General features: G+C 29.8%; 1 protein-coding gene across 1 annotated transcript; it reads left to right on the forward strand.

Moving 5' to 3' along the window:
• The first annotated feature begins 1,823 nt into the window (after positions 1–1,823).
• LOC8263922 (myb-related protein 308) lies at positions 1,824–3,190 on the forward strand. The gene is made up of 2 exons (XM_002530778.4): positions 1,824–2,400; positions 2,520–3,190. Exons 1-2 carry the CDS (start codon positions 2,138–2,140, stop codon positions 3,055–3,057), a joined length of 801 nt encoding a protein of 266 aa, XP_002530824.2. The 5' UTR covers positions 1,824–2,137; the 3' UTR covers positions 3,058–3,190.
• Positions 3,191–19,321: the final 16,131 nt, after the last annotated feature.

Below are 19,321 nucleotides of genomic sequence, written 5' to 3' on the forward strand. Positions count from 1 at the left end.
CAACTTTCACTAGATATTAAAGTAAATGCCTTATTGAAAAATTCCCACATCCGATAATTTGTATCAATAGATAGAGTTAAACAACCTCATAGGCAGTGATGATAAGTTCCATCTTATTGAAGCAATTAATTACGAGGCAGCACCCATTTATGTGTAATTATTTACTTTACATATTTATTTTTCACTTGTATGTGTATCCCCCCCTAACTGCACCTTCTTCTGTGTTGCATATGAGCAGATATTCATTCAATTTGCTTCTGTTGTAGGTTTAATTTCTGAAAGCAACATGGATAAGCTTAGGTGGGTTTGTGTTAAAAAGAAAAAGAAAAAGGAAAAGGAGAGAGACAGTACTTTTTATTGGAATAAAAATCATAAAAAGGTTCAACATCAAAGTGAGGCCAGAGTTGGACTAGATAGGTGCAAGGACAGTCAGAAAGGGTGAAAAAGTAGGTGAAATGCACAAGCAGATAATTGCAAATGAATAAGTGGATATCTATCCTCTTCTTTCTCACCCTAACAGCAACTTATGTATCCTTAACCCTAATTACCATCCACTTGAATTTCATGATGAGAGAGAGAGAGAGAGTAGAGATATTATATTATCATTCATACATGGTGGTGGGTAACAAATGATCCGCAAGTTGGAAGAGGGGAGATAACAACAAAAAGGTGAATCAACCTTCCCATCCCTAACCCTACCCTTGTTGCCTAAACTTGCACCACAAGGTTGGAGTTAAAAAAAAAAAAAAAATAAAAGGAAAAAGTGGAAGGTGAACCAAAGCCCACATACAACTACAACCACATTCATTTCTTTTCCCTATTCTTCCCTTTTCATTCATCATCTTTTCCTTGAACCCAACCTCCACCTCTTCTAGAAGCCCTTCAACTTCTCTCTCTCTCTCTCTCTCTCTCTCTCTCTCTCTCTCTCTCTCTCTCTCTCATGCATGATAGTGTAGTGTACCAATAGAATAAAGAACCACAACTACCATCTCCATACATAAGCACAAGAATAACACAAGAATAGCCAAGCCACTTGAGCATTTCTTTTCCAAATGCCCACCTCAACTAACTTACTAAAACAAACCAAAATTCTATATCTTCCCTCTATGTCATTTCATCCAAGTCTAAAAATTATTTCAATACTTGTGGACTACTCTGCCAGCAACCAAAATTCACTCACTTAAGTGACACCCATTTTTCTCATACACATTTCAATCAAACTTCAAAACATGTCATCATTACATGTATTATTCAAACAACAATTCCTACTTGATTTGGGAAAAGAAAAAGAAAAATTCTAGATGCCATACACATATAAATGTACATAGATAGAGAGATGATGATAGCTTGCTAGTCAAGAATTTTAATTTAACCAAGAAAAAAACAAAGCATAAATAGCCATTAGCCAATTTAATAACAAAATAAGGCCAAATAAGAATTACAGAAGCAAAGCTGCTTGATCATATAAAAGATATGAAGGTGGACCTTCTTGGAGACCCACCCCAATTGGTGTTAGTTCCAACAACATGATTTAATATATGTTCTACATGAATTCTGGTATGTGTTGTCTAGTGAGTTGGGGAAGATTTTGAGAGAGAACCAAATAAATAATAAAAACTTGTCCAGAGCTTTAAGACAGGAATTAAAATTTTAATCTGAAGATATTTAAAAAATGGGGGGGCAAAGATGTATACACCATTTCTTGCCTATACTTTAATATACCTTACTTTACACCTAACTGAAGGTTACCTATAGTTAATGTCCTTTTAACTTATTATATGATTGATGCTAATATCATCAAGAGAGAGGCCACCAGCCACTCCCCTCTAACCTGTCTCACCAACTCACATCTAGAAGCAATTAGGGTCATTGCCCTTTCTCTCTCTCTCTCTCTCTCTTTCTCTCTCTAAAGAGTCAAAAGCCTATATAAAACCTCATCTCAAGTCCTCTCAAGGGCCGGCCTTAATGTTCCAGCAACAACAAAAGAAGAAAGAAGAAAAAAGAAAAAGAAAACAAGCCCTTCATTTCTACCATATAGTCACTAAAAAAGGAAGAAGATCAAGGAAATCCCTGATAGCTATAGCTGTTGAGCTATTTTAACTGTTGAGTTTTGTTTCTATAATTCCCAACTAAAAAAATGGGAAGGTCTCCTTGTTGTGAAAAAGCGCATACAAATAAAGGTGCATGGACTAAAGAAGAAGATGATCGCCTTATTGCTTACATTAGAGCTCATGGTGAAGGCTGTTGGCGTTCACTTCCTAAAGCTGCTGGTCTTCTTCGTTGTGGTAAAAGCTGTAGACTTCGTTGGATCAACTATTTAAGACCTGACCTTAAACGTGGTAATTTTACTGAGGAAGAAGATGAACTCATTATCAAACTCCATAGTCTTCTTGGTAACAAGTAAGTTCTCTAAACATTAATTATTTAACCCCATCCAATTATGCCTTTGCTTTTTCACGCTTCACAAGCTTTTATAAGCTCATATGGCTTATCGGTGTTCTTTACTTTTGTTGTTTTAGATGGTCTCTTATTGCTGGTAGATTACCAGGAAGAACAGATAATGAGATAAAGAACTATTGGAACACACACATAAGAAGAAAGCTTTTGAATAGAGGAATAGATCCTGCGACACATAGGCCACTTAATGAGCCAACTCAAGAAACTGCAACAACAGCTACAACAACAGCAACAACAAACACAATAACTTTTTCTACTATTAAAGAAGAAAAAGAAAGAATTAGCACACCAACTACCCCCAGTACGTTTATATGCAAAGAGGAGATAAACCCAGTTCATGAAAGGTGTCCAGACTTGAATCTTGAGCTAAGAATTAGCCTCCCATACCAAAGCCAACAGCAGCACGTTGTTGAGCCATTAAAAACTGGAGGAAGAATTCTTTGTTTTGCTTGCAGGCTGGGTCTACAAAATAGCAAGGATTGTAGTTGTAGTATTATGGGTTCTGGTATTGGAAGCAGCAGTGGCAACAGTAATTCTGGCTATGATTTCTTAGGCATGAAAAGTGGTGTTTTGGATTATAGAAGCCTGGAAATGAAATAAAGGAACAAACACTTGTACTATTAATGTTGATTTTATAGCTGAAAAAGAATCTCTCTAATTTCTCAAATTTGTATGATTATTAAATATTAAATATATAGTATAGCATACTTCTAGTACAGTTGATTATGATTAACGACTGTTTTCCACACTCATTCAAGTATATTTCGATATAGAGATTCTATGATTTTCTAATTAATTTCTTTTTACCATTTTTAACTTTTGGGGGGAAAAGTAGGGCTTTATCAGATCTAAAAGGGTGATGTTATGGTTGTTGCTCTGCTACCAGCAAGTAAATTTAAAAACAATGTCACCGTTTCATTCAAAAATTTAATTTATTAAACGAAACTTCAATAATCCTATATCTCTAATTTATCTCCTGCTTTAATACAAGGTAAATGAGAACCAAATTCTAAACTTATGAATTATTGGAAGCTCTAGTATACCATTCTAAAAGTAAAATTTTATTTAAAAGTTTAAATTGTTAACTAGGGTTCTAATTAATAATATCAATTAACAATGATAGAGGACTAGATAACTCTATTTAGCTTATTATGGCTTTTTCATTGTTCTTTCAAATCCATGATTACTCTTTTCGTATATATTCTTTTGAAGCTCAAATAATGATCTAATGCGTTCGCTTCATCAAAAGATAATTAACACAAGAAGTTACCTCCTTTCCTCATTCTTCCATTCTTTCTTCATTTTCCATTTTTCTGAAAGCTAGTTCATTAGTCTAATATGTTTACTAAATAGAAAGTTAATAGGGTGACGAATGGTGAATTATATCAATCTAAACTGAAAGTCCTTTTCGCTCTTTATTTACCAAAAACTGTATACACTAGACTTGTATATTCAAAAGTTATTTCTTTGAATGTATTAAGAAAGTGAAATATTGAATGATAAAAGTGGGAATTAAATATTCAGACCAGATCTAACACATGATTTCGATTTAAAAAATCTTTTTTTGTGTGTCAAAATGAAGAAATAGATAATAATTTATATTGCAATTTTATGACCATTAATTTATTTTTATTTGAACATGATAAAATTATGTATGTACAACATTAACTTTGTTTTCTATTTGAAGAATCTTTTGTGGAGTTGTCTCTTATGGAATGGGAGAAAATAGGGTTTGATTTTTCTCATATAGGAAATGGATAAGCAGCGAGAGGAGGAGAAATGAGAAGAGGGAGTGGTGGGTAACCTATCTCTTCCACTGCAATAATAATAGCAGCAAGAGAGACTGACTCTCTCTTCTCTCTCTCTCTCTATATATATATATATATATATATATATATTAGTATTAATTTCCTTTAAATTTAAATAAAAAGCGTGAAGAAACTAACAACTGTCCGTAGTACCACCCAACTCTTGTACCAACCTAACCATTAATAATTATATCTAAGCCACAATCCAACCAACCAATCCACACTACTACTACTACTACTACTACTACTACTACTACTACTACTACTACACTTTCACAAACCCTAACTACATATCTCTATTTTCTCCTTTTGTTTTGTTTCTTTCAGTTTCAATTCTTCCCATCAAATCTGGGTTTGCCTCATTTCCTACATTCCTACTTTGATGGTAAATCTAGTGGCAAGATAACCCATTCACCTCTCATATCATATCCACCAAAATGCCCCCCTCAAAATATTTCATCATTTCAATTTGTTTCTTTCATGCTACAATACAACTTGCACTTAGTCTCAGACATTTGTACATTTTGTAACATTAATTAGATGTACCTCATATAACTACTGATAGTGATGGAGTACGTTACATTGATGGTCATCAAACTATATACTTTATAATAAAAAGATATCAAATTTTTTTATTTATAACTAAATGGTTATTGAACTGTAATTTTAGTAATACTGACGATTTTTTGGATAAGTGTAAGGATAAATTATATGCGCGATCATTAAGTTTTACATTTTGTGATAAAAAGATACCAAAATTTTGATTTTAAAAGATATATGGATAGTACCTTTTTGTAATAAATTAAAGATTATGTTATTTTTTTGTTACAAAATATAAACTTTGGTGACTATCTATATAATTTACTCTTTAAGTCTGCCGAAAAAATTAATCGGTGTTATTAAAATTAAAATTTAACAACCATTTAGTTATAAATTAAAAATTTAATTCTTTTTTATTATAACCGCCGATATAATTTATCCGATAATGATGCATATATATCCACGTCCCAATCGCCCTCCTGGAGGAATATGCGCTTTTAAAAGATCTTTTATACTGTGCCCAATCTCAAAGTTAGTTCTATAGATATGACAAGCAACGAGAAAAATAAATACAATAGCTAAATGATGATGTGCAATATCAATCAGCCATAAATTTTATGTTTATGAATGGAACCCCCCGAGAAGGGTTAGAATGGCAGTTTCTGCTTCTTGAGAGTTATGAAAATCCATGCGAAGCAATTGGCCATATTGTATGTGTCAATTGTCATTTAGCTAATACATCGTGGATATTGAAGTTCCACAAGCTGTACTTCCTGATACTGTATTTGAAGCAGTTGTTCGAATTTCTTATGATATGTAACCGAAACAAGTTCTTGCTAATAGTAAAAAAGGGGCTTTGAATATGGGGGCTGTTATTATTTTACCTAAGGGGTTTGAATTAGCCCCTCCTAATCGTCATACACTCAAATATATAAAATAATTTCCTTGAATAGAAAGCATAGAAAGAAAGAAATTAGGAGAGAAAGTTAACATTGTGTAAAGATTTTTAGAACTCATTTGTAAATAAAGTTTATATGTTTTAATTCAAGTTAAATTAATTTAAAATTTTACATAATTAAATTTATAAAATTAATTATAACTAAACTAGATAAAATGTCCAAATGAATTTCACATAAGTAAATCAAATATATTCATAATACTAAAATATTTCTTTTAATTTTTATTTTTATTTTACTTTTTTCTCTCATATTTTCTCTTTCAAATGAAAACCAACTCCTTAATGGATTTCAATTAAACATAAACTAGAAAATATTCTAAATCTCTTCTTGTTTAGAGAAGGCAAAAAGATTGTCGAGCTAAATGCTATCCACAGCTTGCTAAATTCAACCACCGTAGATTGAGATGAAAATGAAAAGAAAGTGAGATTATTTTATTTTCACTTAAATTCATTTCTACCCTCCTTTCAAATACATTATTTCAATTTTTGGGTATAATTTAATTCCAGTATGATATTTTCTTATTCTTTTTCTTCTCATTTTCGTCTAATTTCAAAAAACTGAAAGAAAAAAAAAATAAATTTCAATCAATTCCTCTCTCTCCTTTTGTTGTCCTCTCCACTACATTTTTTTTTTCCAAATAAAGAGAAAATATAGAAATAAATATTTTTTGGACAATTACAAACAAAAAGAAGAACAAAGTGAGTTTTAAAACTCAAAATCTGCCCGGAAATAAGAGGTCCGTGCCACCAGGCTACAAGCCGGAGAGTTAAAATGTAGAAGTAGAAAAACATGCTCAAACCAATTACATGATTTTCAAGAGAAGCCAATCCTAAATTCAAAAACTTGTGCTACAAAAGCCAATGATGTAATCGATGGGGATTTTCAAATGTTGACTTCACAATTCACATGCGCCATTGTCATTATTAAATTTTGAATTAGTTAAACAATTAGTTCTAGAAACTTTGTTAGGTAACAATGTTCATCAAATCAAGCCCAAAGGATCACTTAATTAGTAGTATTTGTTTCTATCAATGCTTCCTCCTAATAGACTTCATTTACAAGATTGTAGAGTGGGAGCCACAATAAAGTATGACTAATTTAAATATGCTATCAATTTATTACCGTAGAGTTTTCCTCACAAAGTGCTTTTTTTTTTTCTATGAGAAAAGTTTGCACAAAGATAAATAAATCTGTATATATTAAAATCTCTCTACATTGATACTTTATATAAAAATAATCTCTATATAATAATAAAAAATTACAGTCTCAATTTGGGATCGTAAGTTATAAATTTATCTCTAATTTTTTAAAATATTCTAAATAATCTTATCTCTAATTTTTATCATTTCACCAATAATATTAAGTCCAAAAAAAAAAAAATTTAGAACTCAAACTTCCATTAAGTTATAACTTCTTCATAGTCATAAAATTTATTTGATCTCAAGTGTATGACTATATAAAAGTTTTATTGTATATATGTTTTTAATTTCTTTTAGTAAAGATAATATCATTATATTGATTATCTAATTTCATATATATATTACATTTTTCTCATAGTTTAAAATATTCTAATTTTATCATTAAATTAAGTATATCAAATGCGGTATAATTATTTGATATAGGACTAGCATCTTAAATTTTATAGTTTAATCAATTCCTAAAGTTAGGTAACAAACTAAAGATTGTGTAATATGCATTTAACAACTTCCAGGAAAAATAACATATGTACATTGATTTTAAGTACATGAAATACTATTACTGCAGAAAATGTATTCATCAAATTTCTTAAGGTATTAAAGTAAATCATGATCTTTTATCCTCTTCAGAGACTCGGAGTGAAGAATTGATGGAGTCACCGTCCAAATGGTGAACAGCGCAAATATTACTTTAAGGTCAAGCTGATGTAAAGTTGGGTCCTATGTTACTATATATTTATGTGATTGGTTTTTTTCACAAATTCCGGCTTACTTCATGAACCACCATTAATATTTTGATCAATTGGGTTATTAAGCAAACGCCAAGTACAATCTTTAATTAGTTCCCCTATTATATAATATTGTAAATGGAGAAAAAAAAACTCTCTGAGCATTCTCTAGAAAATGCCGACCAACTAACAAGAAGCAACAAGAAGGTAAAGTGTGGTGCAATTGAAGATAAAATTATGGATGGTGATATTGTTGAAGATTTCCCATCCCAAGTCCCTGAATCTTTGATGGAGAGGAATGATAACATCTCCCTTGCTGCAGTTAGATTTCCTCTTTCTTTTAAAGACACTTTAATGAAAACTCAGCGTCCTCAAGGACCTCTGGATCAGGATATTGCTGATTTTTCGAATGAGTCTAATGTTAAAGAAGATCTTAATAAAGAAGATGATTGTCTAACAATCCGTGTTTCTTCGCTGGAGAAAATTAGATTACGCAAATCTTGGAACCAATGCCTAATCATTAAACTTTGGGGTAAAATAGTTGGTTACAACTTCCTGGTGCGCCGAATTAAGCAATTATGGTCTATTAAGTCTCAAATTAATGTAATTGATCTTAATAATGGCTATTTTGTTGAAAAGTTTTATAATTTTCATGAATATGAATTTGGGTCCGCGGCATATGCCAAATTCGGATCCATGTAGTGCTTCCGTTGACAAAGTGGCTATTTGGGTCCGTTTACTAAACCTTCCTTTAGAATATTTAATGAGGATTTTCTACTCCGACTGGAAGTTAAAATTGGTAAGCCAATTAAAAATGATATGAATACTAGTGAAGCTTCTCGTGGGAAGTTTGCTAGATTACGTTGTGGAGGTTGATTTATCAAAACCTTTACTTGCTCGCTTTCGTTTGCCGTGAAGAACTCTTTGGGCTGAATATGATGGAGTTCACCTAGTGTGTTTTACTTGTGGAATGTATAGTTACCAAATGGAATATTGCAATTTAAAGGGAGGTGGTGAGATACCTAGGAATGAGACTTCAAGAGATGACCCCCTCCCTCATGAGGGGGTAGACCTAGTTCAATAGCCGTTGATCCGATCAGAAGTTGCCGATCCTTATGACCCTTGGATGATTGTCAGTAAAACTAGGAAAAGGAATGGCAAAAAAAAAAGTAACCAGGAAGTTAGACCTGCTCCGCAATCTGCGGGACAAGATAATGCTAATCATTCTGTTATAAAAGATATTAGATCACGATTTCAAGCGCTGTTGGAGGAAGAGATTGAGGATCTACCCCGTAATGGGATAAAAATAAATGAGGACATGGAAGCCTCTGAAGTCCTTGCTAATATTAATCTCAATGTAGCTTTATCTAAGCACTTTGCAGATCCAGCGACAGAAGCCCAAAACCATGATAAGCCCAAAACTTCTCTCTTTAGGCTCCTTAGTAAATCTCTTCTTACTACTTAAGTTTCTACTCTAAACCCAGCCAAGATCGTCGACCTCAGCCCATGACTCCAACGAAAACCAAGACCGAACTTATATCAAAAACCAAATAGCGCAACTAGCTTGGACCATTATTTTATTGTGTATGGCTAGAATAACCCTAACGTTATTAGCAAAATACGTATCTCCTATAAACCTCCCAACCCTTATTCTTTTTTTCCTCACCCCTCAGCTCCTAGCCCCTTAGTTCTTGATGTTGTAGAGAATTTAAATTTGGGCTAAAAATGTTGATGGCATTTTAGATGCTAAATGATTTGCAAAAAGAAGAGGGTTTGGATAGAACCTCTTCTTCATGATCTTACTCATGATTGTGATTTTGATTTTTTTTAGGTTTTCCATTTTTTCAAAAAGAATTATGATTAAGATAATCCTATAGAATTGTCAAGGAGTAGTGAGCAAGAGCTTTCATTGCACTTTCAAAAAACTTTCGAGAATTTATATGCCCTAGATTTTCGGGTTAATGGAAACAAAGGTTAGTGGTCCGAATGCAGATAAAATTACTCTGGCTTGTGGATATGATAAATGGGTTATTGTTGAAGTTGTGGGGTTTAGTGGAGAGATATGGCTATTTTAGAATCTTGTTGATTTGGAAGTTAATATACCCATCCCTAATTTGTGCATTATTGTATTCAACATCAATCTGGCCCTTGCTGATTTCTTACCTCTGTTTATGAGAGCCCTGATTCTATTTTGAGGAAGGATCTTTAGGCTTTGGTAAATTTGACATCTCTTGCAATTGATAAACCATGGTTAATTGTTGGAGACTTTATGCAATAGCAAATTCTGATGAGACTTCTAGTCACTATAGTCGTTGTAGTGTTTTCTCTAATTAGATTCATCATAATAATTTAATTGATTTAGAATTTTCAAGGCAAAGTCATACATGGGCGAGGGGCCTCAACCTTTAGACTCACAAGAGTGAAAGACTCGATCTTGCCTTAGCATCGATAGATCGACAATCATTATTTCTAGACTCTAGTGTGGTTCATCTTCTTAAATTCCATTATGATCATTGCGCTTTACTATATAGATTCACAAGCGTAGTCCTAACTTATCTCATGTATTCTTGGATAACATTGTGATATTTCTAAATGCCTCAGTTCGTCAAATGCAGGTAATCATGAAAGTGTTAGATACCTTTTGCACAACCTCTGGATAGAGGGTTAATTATAATAAATCCTCTAATTTTCTTAGCTAATGTGAGTCATGCTCTAAATTTGGATATTGCCCGTGTAGCAAATATTCAAATTGATAATAATCTTGGCATGTATCTTGGTGTATCGACAATTCAAGGGCGTGTAAGAAATAATAAATTTAATTTTAGTCTTAATCAAATTCATTCTCGATTAGCTAGTCGGAAAGCGAAGCAATTATCCATAGAAGGACGTATTACTCTAGCTAATTTAGTGCTGAAATTCATTCCATTAGCAATTATCATGCCTTGACTTTCTATTATATTAGTAAAGCGCTAATGCTGCAATCTTTCTTTTGAATAATGAAAATCATAAATCATAAATCAACAAACGCACCCTAAACCTGCCAAATGCAGAAAAGCATCTTCCAAGGTTAGCAGTAGTCAAGAAAACAATTTAAAATGGTTTATTCTCTACTACCACATCTAGGAATTAAAATTTGGCTTTGACCCATATTGGATTGAGAGTGCGACATTACTTCCAACAGATATCTCTTTTCTAATTTCTTCGATTAGGGTTTCAATAAAATTTTATTTCTTTTATGTGACAAAGGAACCCAAAGTTGCACCAATTAAAGAAATGAGAAGAAGAGAATTTAGGAATAGAAATTTAAGGAAGATGTGAAAGCCATTGAAATGCAAAAAATCTCAATTTTGATTATTTTTAGCTATTGTAAATCCTTATCCCCGTTTTAAATATAAATAAATATTTTAATTTTTTTCACGTGCAGTTCTTTCTTTAGTTGTAACTCGCTTCACTGCACGTGTATCAATGCATAATGCCAATATTACAGAAAAAAGTATTTATGGATTAGATTTTAAGCAAGTAGAGCTGTTCAAAATAGTTATTTCTGAAGTTGAGGGGGCAAAGTAACCATTTGTGGCAAGTACAAGAGGTTGGATATCCATTATAACGAGAGTTACAATAAGTTTTAGTGGTTTGAGTAGGAAAAATATTTAGTGGAATTGGTGCCTTTGATTAGTTTTTGCTGGTGTCTATAGAAATGTAATGCAATTTGATATAGAATGAAAAGATTTGTTCCTATTTTGCAGTCTGAATTGCGTATGAGTTTTAAATTGTTTGATGAGTGTAATGACATGCAATTACTTATTACTGTTGAATTTGCAAATTGAAAAGGATAATTGAATAATAGAGTTTGCAACATTAAAATTGCCAATATGATAATATTGGCTCATGAAATGAGTTTTCACAAAAGATATTTTTATAACTAAAAGTAGCAAAATGAAATAAAATATAAGCTTATTGCAAATGAGTCTTCTCAAATATTTCAAAACATGTGTCTTAATTGTGCACACTAATTCTAAGAGTAACTCAAGTCTATATAAAACTAAATTCCATGTCAATCTATGTCATTTGCATTTGGTTAGCTCAAACTTGCACTAGCAATTATTTGTGCTTCAGTTCTCCTTTGCATTTGAATGGTTGATTTCTACTCTTGCAGTTATCTAGTGATGATTGCCCCTTTCCCTTTAAATCTCAAATGATGAGGTTGAAAGCATATATCAATAGTGACTTCAGAATACATCTTCAGTTATATAATATTGTTGTCTGGCCAAATTATAAACTAAAGTAGAGTTGTAATTAAGTATTCCACTTAACTTAACAAACATGTGATAATGTAAAAAAGTATTTAAACATCAATAAATAGCATAATTTACATCTTAAATAGTAACTCATGTGTGATATAAATACCAAAACCACTAATTTTTTTTTGAGAAGTAGGATGTTGTTAGGAATTAATTCTTTTACTACTTTGGATGCTTGCACTCGTTACATCACTTCCATCCAAGTGTGCAACTCCTCTATGCTCCCTACATAAGTTATATCTCCTCTACCTCTTGAAATAGAATTGGCACCACCTCTACCCCTTGCAACAAAATTGACACCATATTTACCCCTTGTAATAGAATTAGCACCGCCCGTTCGAGCATAACTTTCACCAAATTTTTTCATATTCTATTACAAAAAGTAAACTTGCTTAGAAATGTACAACATAATTAAATAAATTGTAGTAAATGCATTACCTAGATTGATGTTTTAGCAGTTGCAAGTCCTGCATTTGTGACTCCAGCACTTGCCACAAACTCCTAAAAAAGAATTCCATGAATGTGTAACTATATCTCTTTTGCCTTATAAGCAGTATTAAGTGGTCCTTCTATACATGTGGTCATCTGTCCAATACACACGCTTTCATCATTAACAAATGTTGCAAAAAAAGTGTTTATGAATTAAACTTTAGGCAAGTAAAAGTGTTCAAATGGTTATTTCTGAAGTTAAAGAGGCAAAATGACCATCAGTAATAAGAACAAGGGATTAGATATAAATTATGCCAAAAAAATATATTTTAGTGATAACATGTTAGACATATGATAAAATTAGCGTAATACATAAAGTTGATCCTTGGATTTATTTTATCTTATTAAAATCTTTTTCAGTTTCTATAAACTAACTAATGTCTCCTTTATATACGGTCAAAAGATTAAATTAGTAATTTAACATTACAATTTAATCTTGAATTTAGAATATCAAAGTCAATCAAAATTAAAATTTTCTCAAATAGAGTATAATCTTATTTTTAAGCACTAGTTAATCTTAGTAATTTATAAAAATAATTAATTAATGTTATTTTACTTGCTTTAACTTTTCAAGAAAAAATTTAAATAATTTAAACTGCTTATATTTACAATAATATGAATTAAAAAAATAATTTAATTATAAATTACTAATCAAAGAGTAAGTATTTCTAGTTAAAAATATTATTTCTATTATTATCTTTATTACACACTAAATTTAAATTATACTAAAAAGTAAAAATTTTATTCTATTTTAATAAAAGATAAATAATCATATTTTAAATTTAGCCAAATAACACCAATTTACTTCATGAAAGAAATATTGAAATTGACAAATTCACTTTAACAATTGAAATGAGATTAATATGAATAATTTTTTTTTACTTTTAGTATAGTTTGATTTAGTATCTTATAAAATTAATAATTTTTAGATATTTGTTTTATTTTATAATTTAAAAATTAAATTATATAGTATTTTAACAATAATACTCCAAATAACAAATACTTATATTATGTTTAAATTATTCTCAGATTAGATTTTACTATAATTAAAAGATTAAAGTAAGTAAAATAATATTAATTAATAAATTTCATTAGACATTAAACTTAATTGATGCTATTTTAAAAAAATAAAAGATCAATTGATGCTAAAAATAAAGATTGTTATTTTATCTTATTTTCATATAAAAATTAATTTAGACAAATTTAATACTTAATAAATATGATTAAATTTATATTACTAATTTAATTAGTTAATAATATTCACTTTATAGGGAGGAGGTAGTAAATAATCTTTTACAAAATCTTAAAAAGATTTTGTAATATTATAAAAATAGAGACTTGTATATTATAAAAAAAGTTAAATACATAATTGAGTCTATGAATTTATCTTATTTTTATAATTGGCTCTATAAACTCAACTTTGATTAAATTGAATATTTAAATCACAAGTTAGTTATATTTAAACCCTTCACAAGCAGATATCAGATACGTCGCATTAACATCTTATAAAAACTGCATGTCACAAGAAATGTCGACAAAATAATAATAAAAATTCTTAATTGAAAAGATCATCATCTTTTGCTCATATTTTAGACTTAAAAAAAATTCTCCCCTTTCCATTAAATCTCTTTTCAAACCTCTAATTCTCGTTCTTCCAATTTTCAGCTAAGCTTAATGACCCAAACTATTGATAATTTTAGTGATAGTTTTATTCCACAAGTTGGTTGATTTCCTTATCATTCACCATTGTCGTCAGTCCTGTGGTAGTCATTGTCTGAACTCCTTTGCCTGAGTCTTTATCATCAAGTAAATGCATGATCTATTATCTGAATAAATAAATAAAAATAGAAAGTATCCAATATCTCTTAAAAATTTCTAGTAAATACAAATTGAGTTATTTAATATTTGATTTCATTTGATCTAAAATAGAAGTTATTGATCTATTTGATCATTTGACATAAGAACAAAGGGCAAATTGATATTTTGTTACTTTATTTTAGTATTACATTAATAGTGTTAGTTATAATATTATTATTTTATTACTTTTGCCAATGAAAGATTTATATAATAATCCGTGAAGTGTAAATATATAATAAAGTCAAAGTTAAGTTTATGAAGCTAATTGCAAAAACACCACAAATTTAAAGAGCCAATTATGTTTTAACTAAAAATAAACTTCATGGTGTAAGTTAATAATTAACCATAAAGAAAAGCAACCGAGATGGCCATACTCATATGGAAAAGGTATTCACTTTTCAACTATTCACCATCTCTTTCTCTCTCTTTCGTTTTTTTGTTAAAGTTTCTTTCAAAGGTGTTAGGTAGAGACATTAGAAGCTTCCATGAGATATTATTTTCTCCTTTTCTTTGTCTTCTCTCTCTTTTTTTTTTTTTTTTAAATCTCTTACTCTAAAAAAAAATTATTTAAGAAGGCAATGGATTAATTTAATAATTATTTATTCCCTTCCCTCTCTATCAAGAGTGTAATAATTATTGTCCTCCCCTTAATTGTTTATTGTTCAACTTCTACCAACATCACATGCATAATGGGTCCCTTTACCTAGCTCTAGGCTTTCTTTTGGATCCCCTAACCTTGGCAAAATCACCCTCAAATGTTGAATTATTTAGACAATAATTGATCTATCCAAATCTCTTTTTTAGGTGGAAAGTGGAAATTTTTACATTTTTATTTCAAAGCCTTTCAAGGATATCTATATAAAAATGAAGACTCATTATATCTAACCTTTGTACATGACAATAATGTCTAACCTTCCGTCAACACACTAGCCATTTTTTAGCTTTTATTTTGTCTGTTTCAAAGTTTAAAGCACTTCGAAATTGAGTCATATAATTTAGGATTTTAATGTTAACATCTATAATATCTTTTTTTCCTTAAACTATAAATTTGAAAAAATTAATCGATATAAGATCAATATTTTATGAGCATCAATACATTTATTTTCTTTTATCTAAATCGTATTGCATTATTAAATTTTTATGTATAAATTACCAATTTAGTTAATAAAATTCAATAATAATATAATGTAACTAAGCTGGATTAATCACCTCTTAATTTTCTCAAAATAAACTGAAAAAAAGCATATAGCAAATAATACTTCGATAAATAAATTTTTAATGCTTTAGTTCAGTATGAAACATTTGGAGATCTCACTGCTAACAGTGTCTAATTTAATAAAAAGATTTCAAAAGTAAATAATTGAGCGTAGATAAATATATAATTTAAATTTATTTAATATTTAAACTAAAATAGGAGAGGTAGGAAATGATATGTCAGTATCCTACACGTTACCAACTCCTCTCCTTTTGGGCGGTAGTTGGCAGCCGTCCGACGTAACTTCATGTGCGCGGTTGCGGCGGTGGAACCCACTGCTCTTGTCATCTTCACTCCAAACTCTCTGGCCCACACCACCCTCTCTTCTTTTAGCCTACAACACATCTCCTTCGCCCTTTCCCTGCTCTTATCCAAGTTTTTCCATTAGCGACTGCTGACTGTAACTAAGCCTCTCTCTCTCTCTCTCCACACACACACACACACACACACACATATATATATATATATATATTAAAATGACATATAAATTTTTAATAGTTTTATCTAATTATTTTTAAAATTTTAATATAAATATTTATTCTTTTAATTTATATTTTAAAGTATTTTTCAACCATAATTTTAAAAATTTATAATAAAAAAATGATATAGAAAATTAATTGTGCTTACTAATAAAATAATAATTTATAAATCAGTAAAAATAATTTTTTTTAATTTTAATAATATGACTATTAAAAACCTCATGTATATGCATTTTTATACACATTCTATATTTAAATGAAATTAATATTTTATTAGCTTAGTAATTTATATATTAATAAGCATAATTGACTTGCTACGTTATTCTTTTTATTATGAAATTTAAAAATTATTACCAGAATATTTTTAAAAATAAATTGAAGTATAAGTATTTATTTTAAAATTTTAAAACAACATATAAAATAGTGAAAAAGTATAAAATTCAGAATTTAATTAATAATTAGACTATATATATATTATTAAAATAATAATAATTTATATAAAAGTATAAAGAACTGACTAATTGTTTTTATAATTAGTTAGTAATTAGAATAATTTAAATTCAAAAGTAGGAATTATAAGTATTATGATATTTTTTAATTATAATTTTTATGAGGCTTCTATAATCCTAAAATCTTACTTTGTGAGAATTCCAAGCATTATGGGACTTTTTGCGATTTTTATTGTTTAAAATTTTAAGTAAACTTTTTTTTTTTTTTTATGTCAGCATTCATTGTGAGAATTTGAGTTTCATTTTTATTTTTTATATTTTGGCAAACAGCAGTCTACCTATAATCCTTGCTTTGTATGAAATATGGACATTGTAAAACTTATAGTAGCATCTATCTAAATCTTTGCTTTATATGAATTATAGATATTGTGGAAGTTATAATTCTATTCTTTCTTCCTTCTATTGTTGGCTGACATTATGAAATTTGAGATTGAAATTATAATAAGTTTAAAACTGAGTTGGATTAATTAATAAATAATTTTATTAGGATAGAGTTTAAATAATTTACTATTAATTTTCATAAATTTTCATAAAAAGTAATAATAAATTATTTGAACTCTATCCTAATAAAGAAAGCTGTCTTTATCTTTATGGAAAACTAATCAATTTTCAAATATAATTGGGAAACTCTCCCAAAGAAATGGGTAAAAAAAATGGAAAGATTGAAATATGGGAATAGATCTTATACCAATTCGGATTACCTATTTCAATTGTTGTGCTTTGATCGATATTTACGGAGTTGATCATCCCTCTCAAAAACAAAGATTTGAAGTGGTCTAGAATTTACTAAGTACTCGGTATAACTCAAGCATTCGTATACAAACCGGTGCAGACGAAGTAACACGAATATCTCTGAAAGTTAGTCTATTTCCATCAGCCGGCTGGTGGGAGCGAGAAGTTTAGGATATGTTTGGTGTTTCTTCCATCAATCATCAAGATCTACGTCGTATATCAACAGATTATGATTTCGAGAGTCGTTGAAAATAAAAAGAGAAAAAAAAAGTATGATATTTTTAATTTAATCTTATTAAATATTTTATTAAATATTTTTTATTTCTATAATAATTCCATATATATCTTTAATCTTATAAGAGATTAATGAATTACTTCACACTATATATATTCTTATGATGGAGTTCATATGTATATTCTTTTATTCCTATAAGAGTTTCATATATATATTCTTAATCCTATATAAGAGATTGAGAAATTATTGTATATCACACTTTATGCATACATATACTAGTATTACTCTGTGCTTGCCTCGTTTGAAAATTCTGCACATCAAAAACTTGTTAGTCTTATTTCTCCTTTGTGGTATCAGAGCCTACAAGGTTCCTCGGAAGAGAAGGTTATTTACATATAAGATATTTTAGAATCGTTTTAAACTGTATCATATTTCTGTTAAACAAACTTGTTCATTTATGAACAGTAGTAAATCCTGTTTGATTTAAGGGCAGTAAAACTGATGGCTTGGTTCATGTTTGTTTAGAAAGTTATTTTGATTTATTTTAAAATGAATTTAGAACCTCTTTTCTGTAGATCGTCTTCTTTTTCAAACTCTTCTACCATCGAGTCTTCAAGGTCTAAAGGATTAGTAAATAGTGAGGAAATCACTATTGAAGATTTTACAAAGCATATTGATGATTGAAAAATACCCAAGATTCAAAAGAAGCAAATTTATGAGTTTTCAAAGTTTCCTATCTTCAAAACTGATTTTACTATCAAAACTGAAGAAAGAGATATCCAAATTTCAAAGCCTTTTGAAGAAATCTATCTTCTGAATCCAAAAATCCTCCAGAAACATAAAAAAGAAGACTATAAATACATCCATATAGGCCTTGTCCAGGTAGGAATAAAACCCCTTACTAGAGAAGGTTTAGATACTTTTATCTTAGCAGTCCTTATAGACGCTAGGTTTACAAATTTCTATGATTCTTTATTAGGTACTGTTGAGTCAAGCCTTAACAAAGGACCAATTTCTTTCAATTGTTTGCCAAATATTACAATTTCTTTAAATGACAAAAATGTTTTAAAAAGCATTATTCTCCAAATAAAAACACATAATTACAAAATGCTTGAAGGATATATTCCGATATCATTGATTTTTAAAATACATTACAAAGCCATGATTTCTGCTTTTGGTTCGAAACACAAACTTCACTCACCAAAAGGAGAAACTTTATTCCTCCAAACAGAACTTTCTAAAGCCAACACAACTATTCCAAAAACTATTCAATGGAAAGATATCACTCTTCCAGAAGAATGGATCCTTGAAGGAGCAACCCAACTTGAATCACCAAAAGAGATAGAACCAAACACCAATCTCAGAAACATAACCCAGTTTCCAGATGGAAAAGTAAAGCTTACATTCAACAAAAATCAACTTCTTCTAAATTTTCTGATGATAATTCTTCAATCTCGACCATAGATATTGGAAGGGTATCAAATATACCTTATGTTATTTATGCCCCTTACAAAGAACCAACTTCATCACAAATATTACCAAGATTTTCAACATCAGATTTACTAAGATTTTCAACATCTGATATACCAAGCTCAAACACCATATTACAAAATGTTGACTACCAAAGCAATGTCCCTAGACCTGTTTACAATGAACCAAAGAATGATAATGATATAGAGACTGTCTCTACCCCCTCTTCACTATCACCATCTGCAATAACCCAAAATCTAGAAGTAGAAATCAACATGATTTCAAAAGATTTTTAAATCAATAAAA

Source organism: Ricinus communis, chromosome 8 (assembly GCF_019578655.1).
Source record: "Ricinus communis isolate WT05 ecotype wild-type chromosome 8, ASM1957865v1, whole genome shotgun sequence".
NCBI classification, from domain to species: Eukaryota; Viridiplantae; Streptophyta; class Magnoliopsida; order Malpighiales; family Euphorbiaceae; genus Ricinus; species Ricinus communis.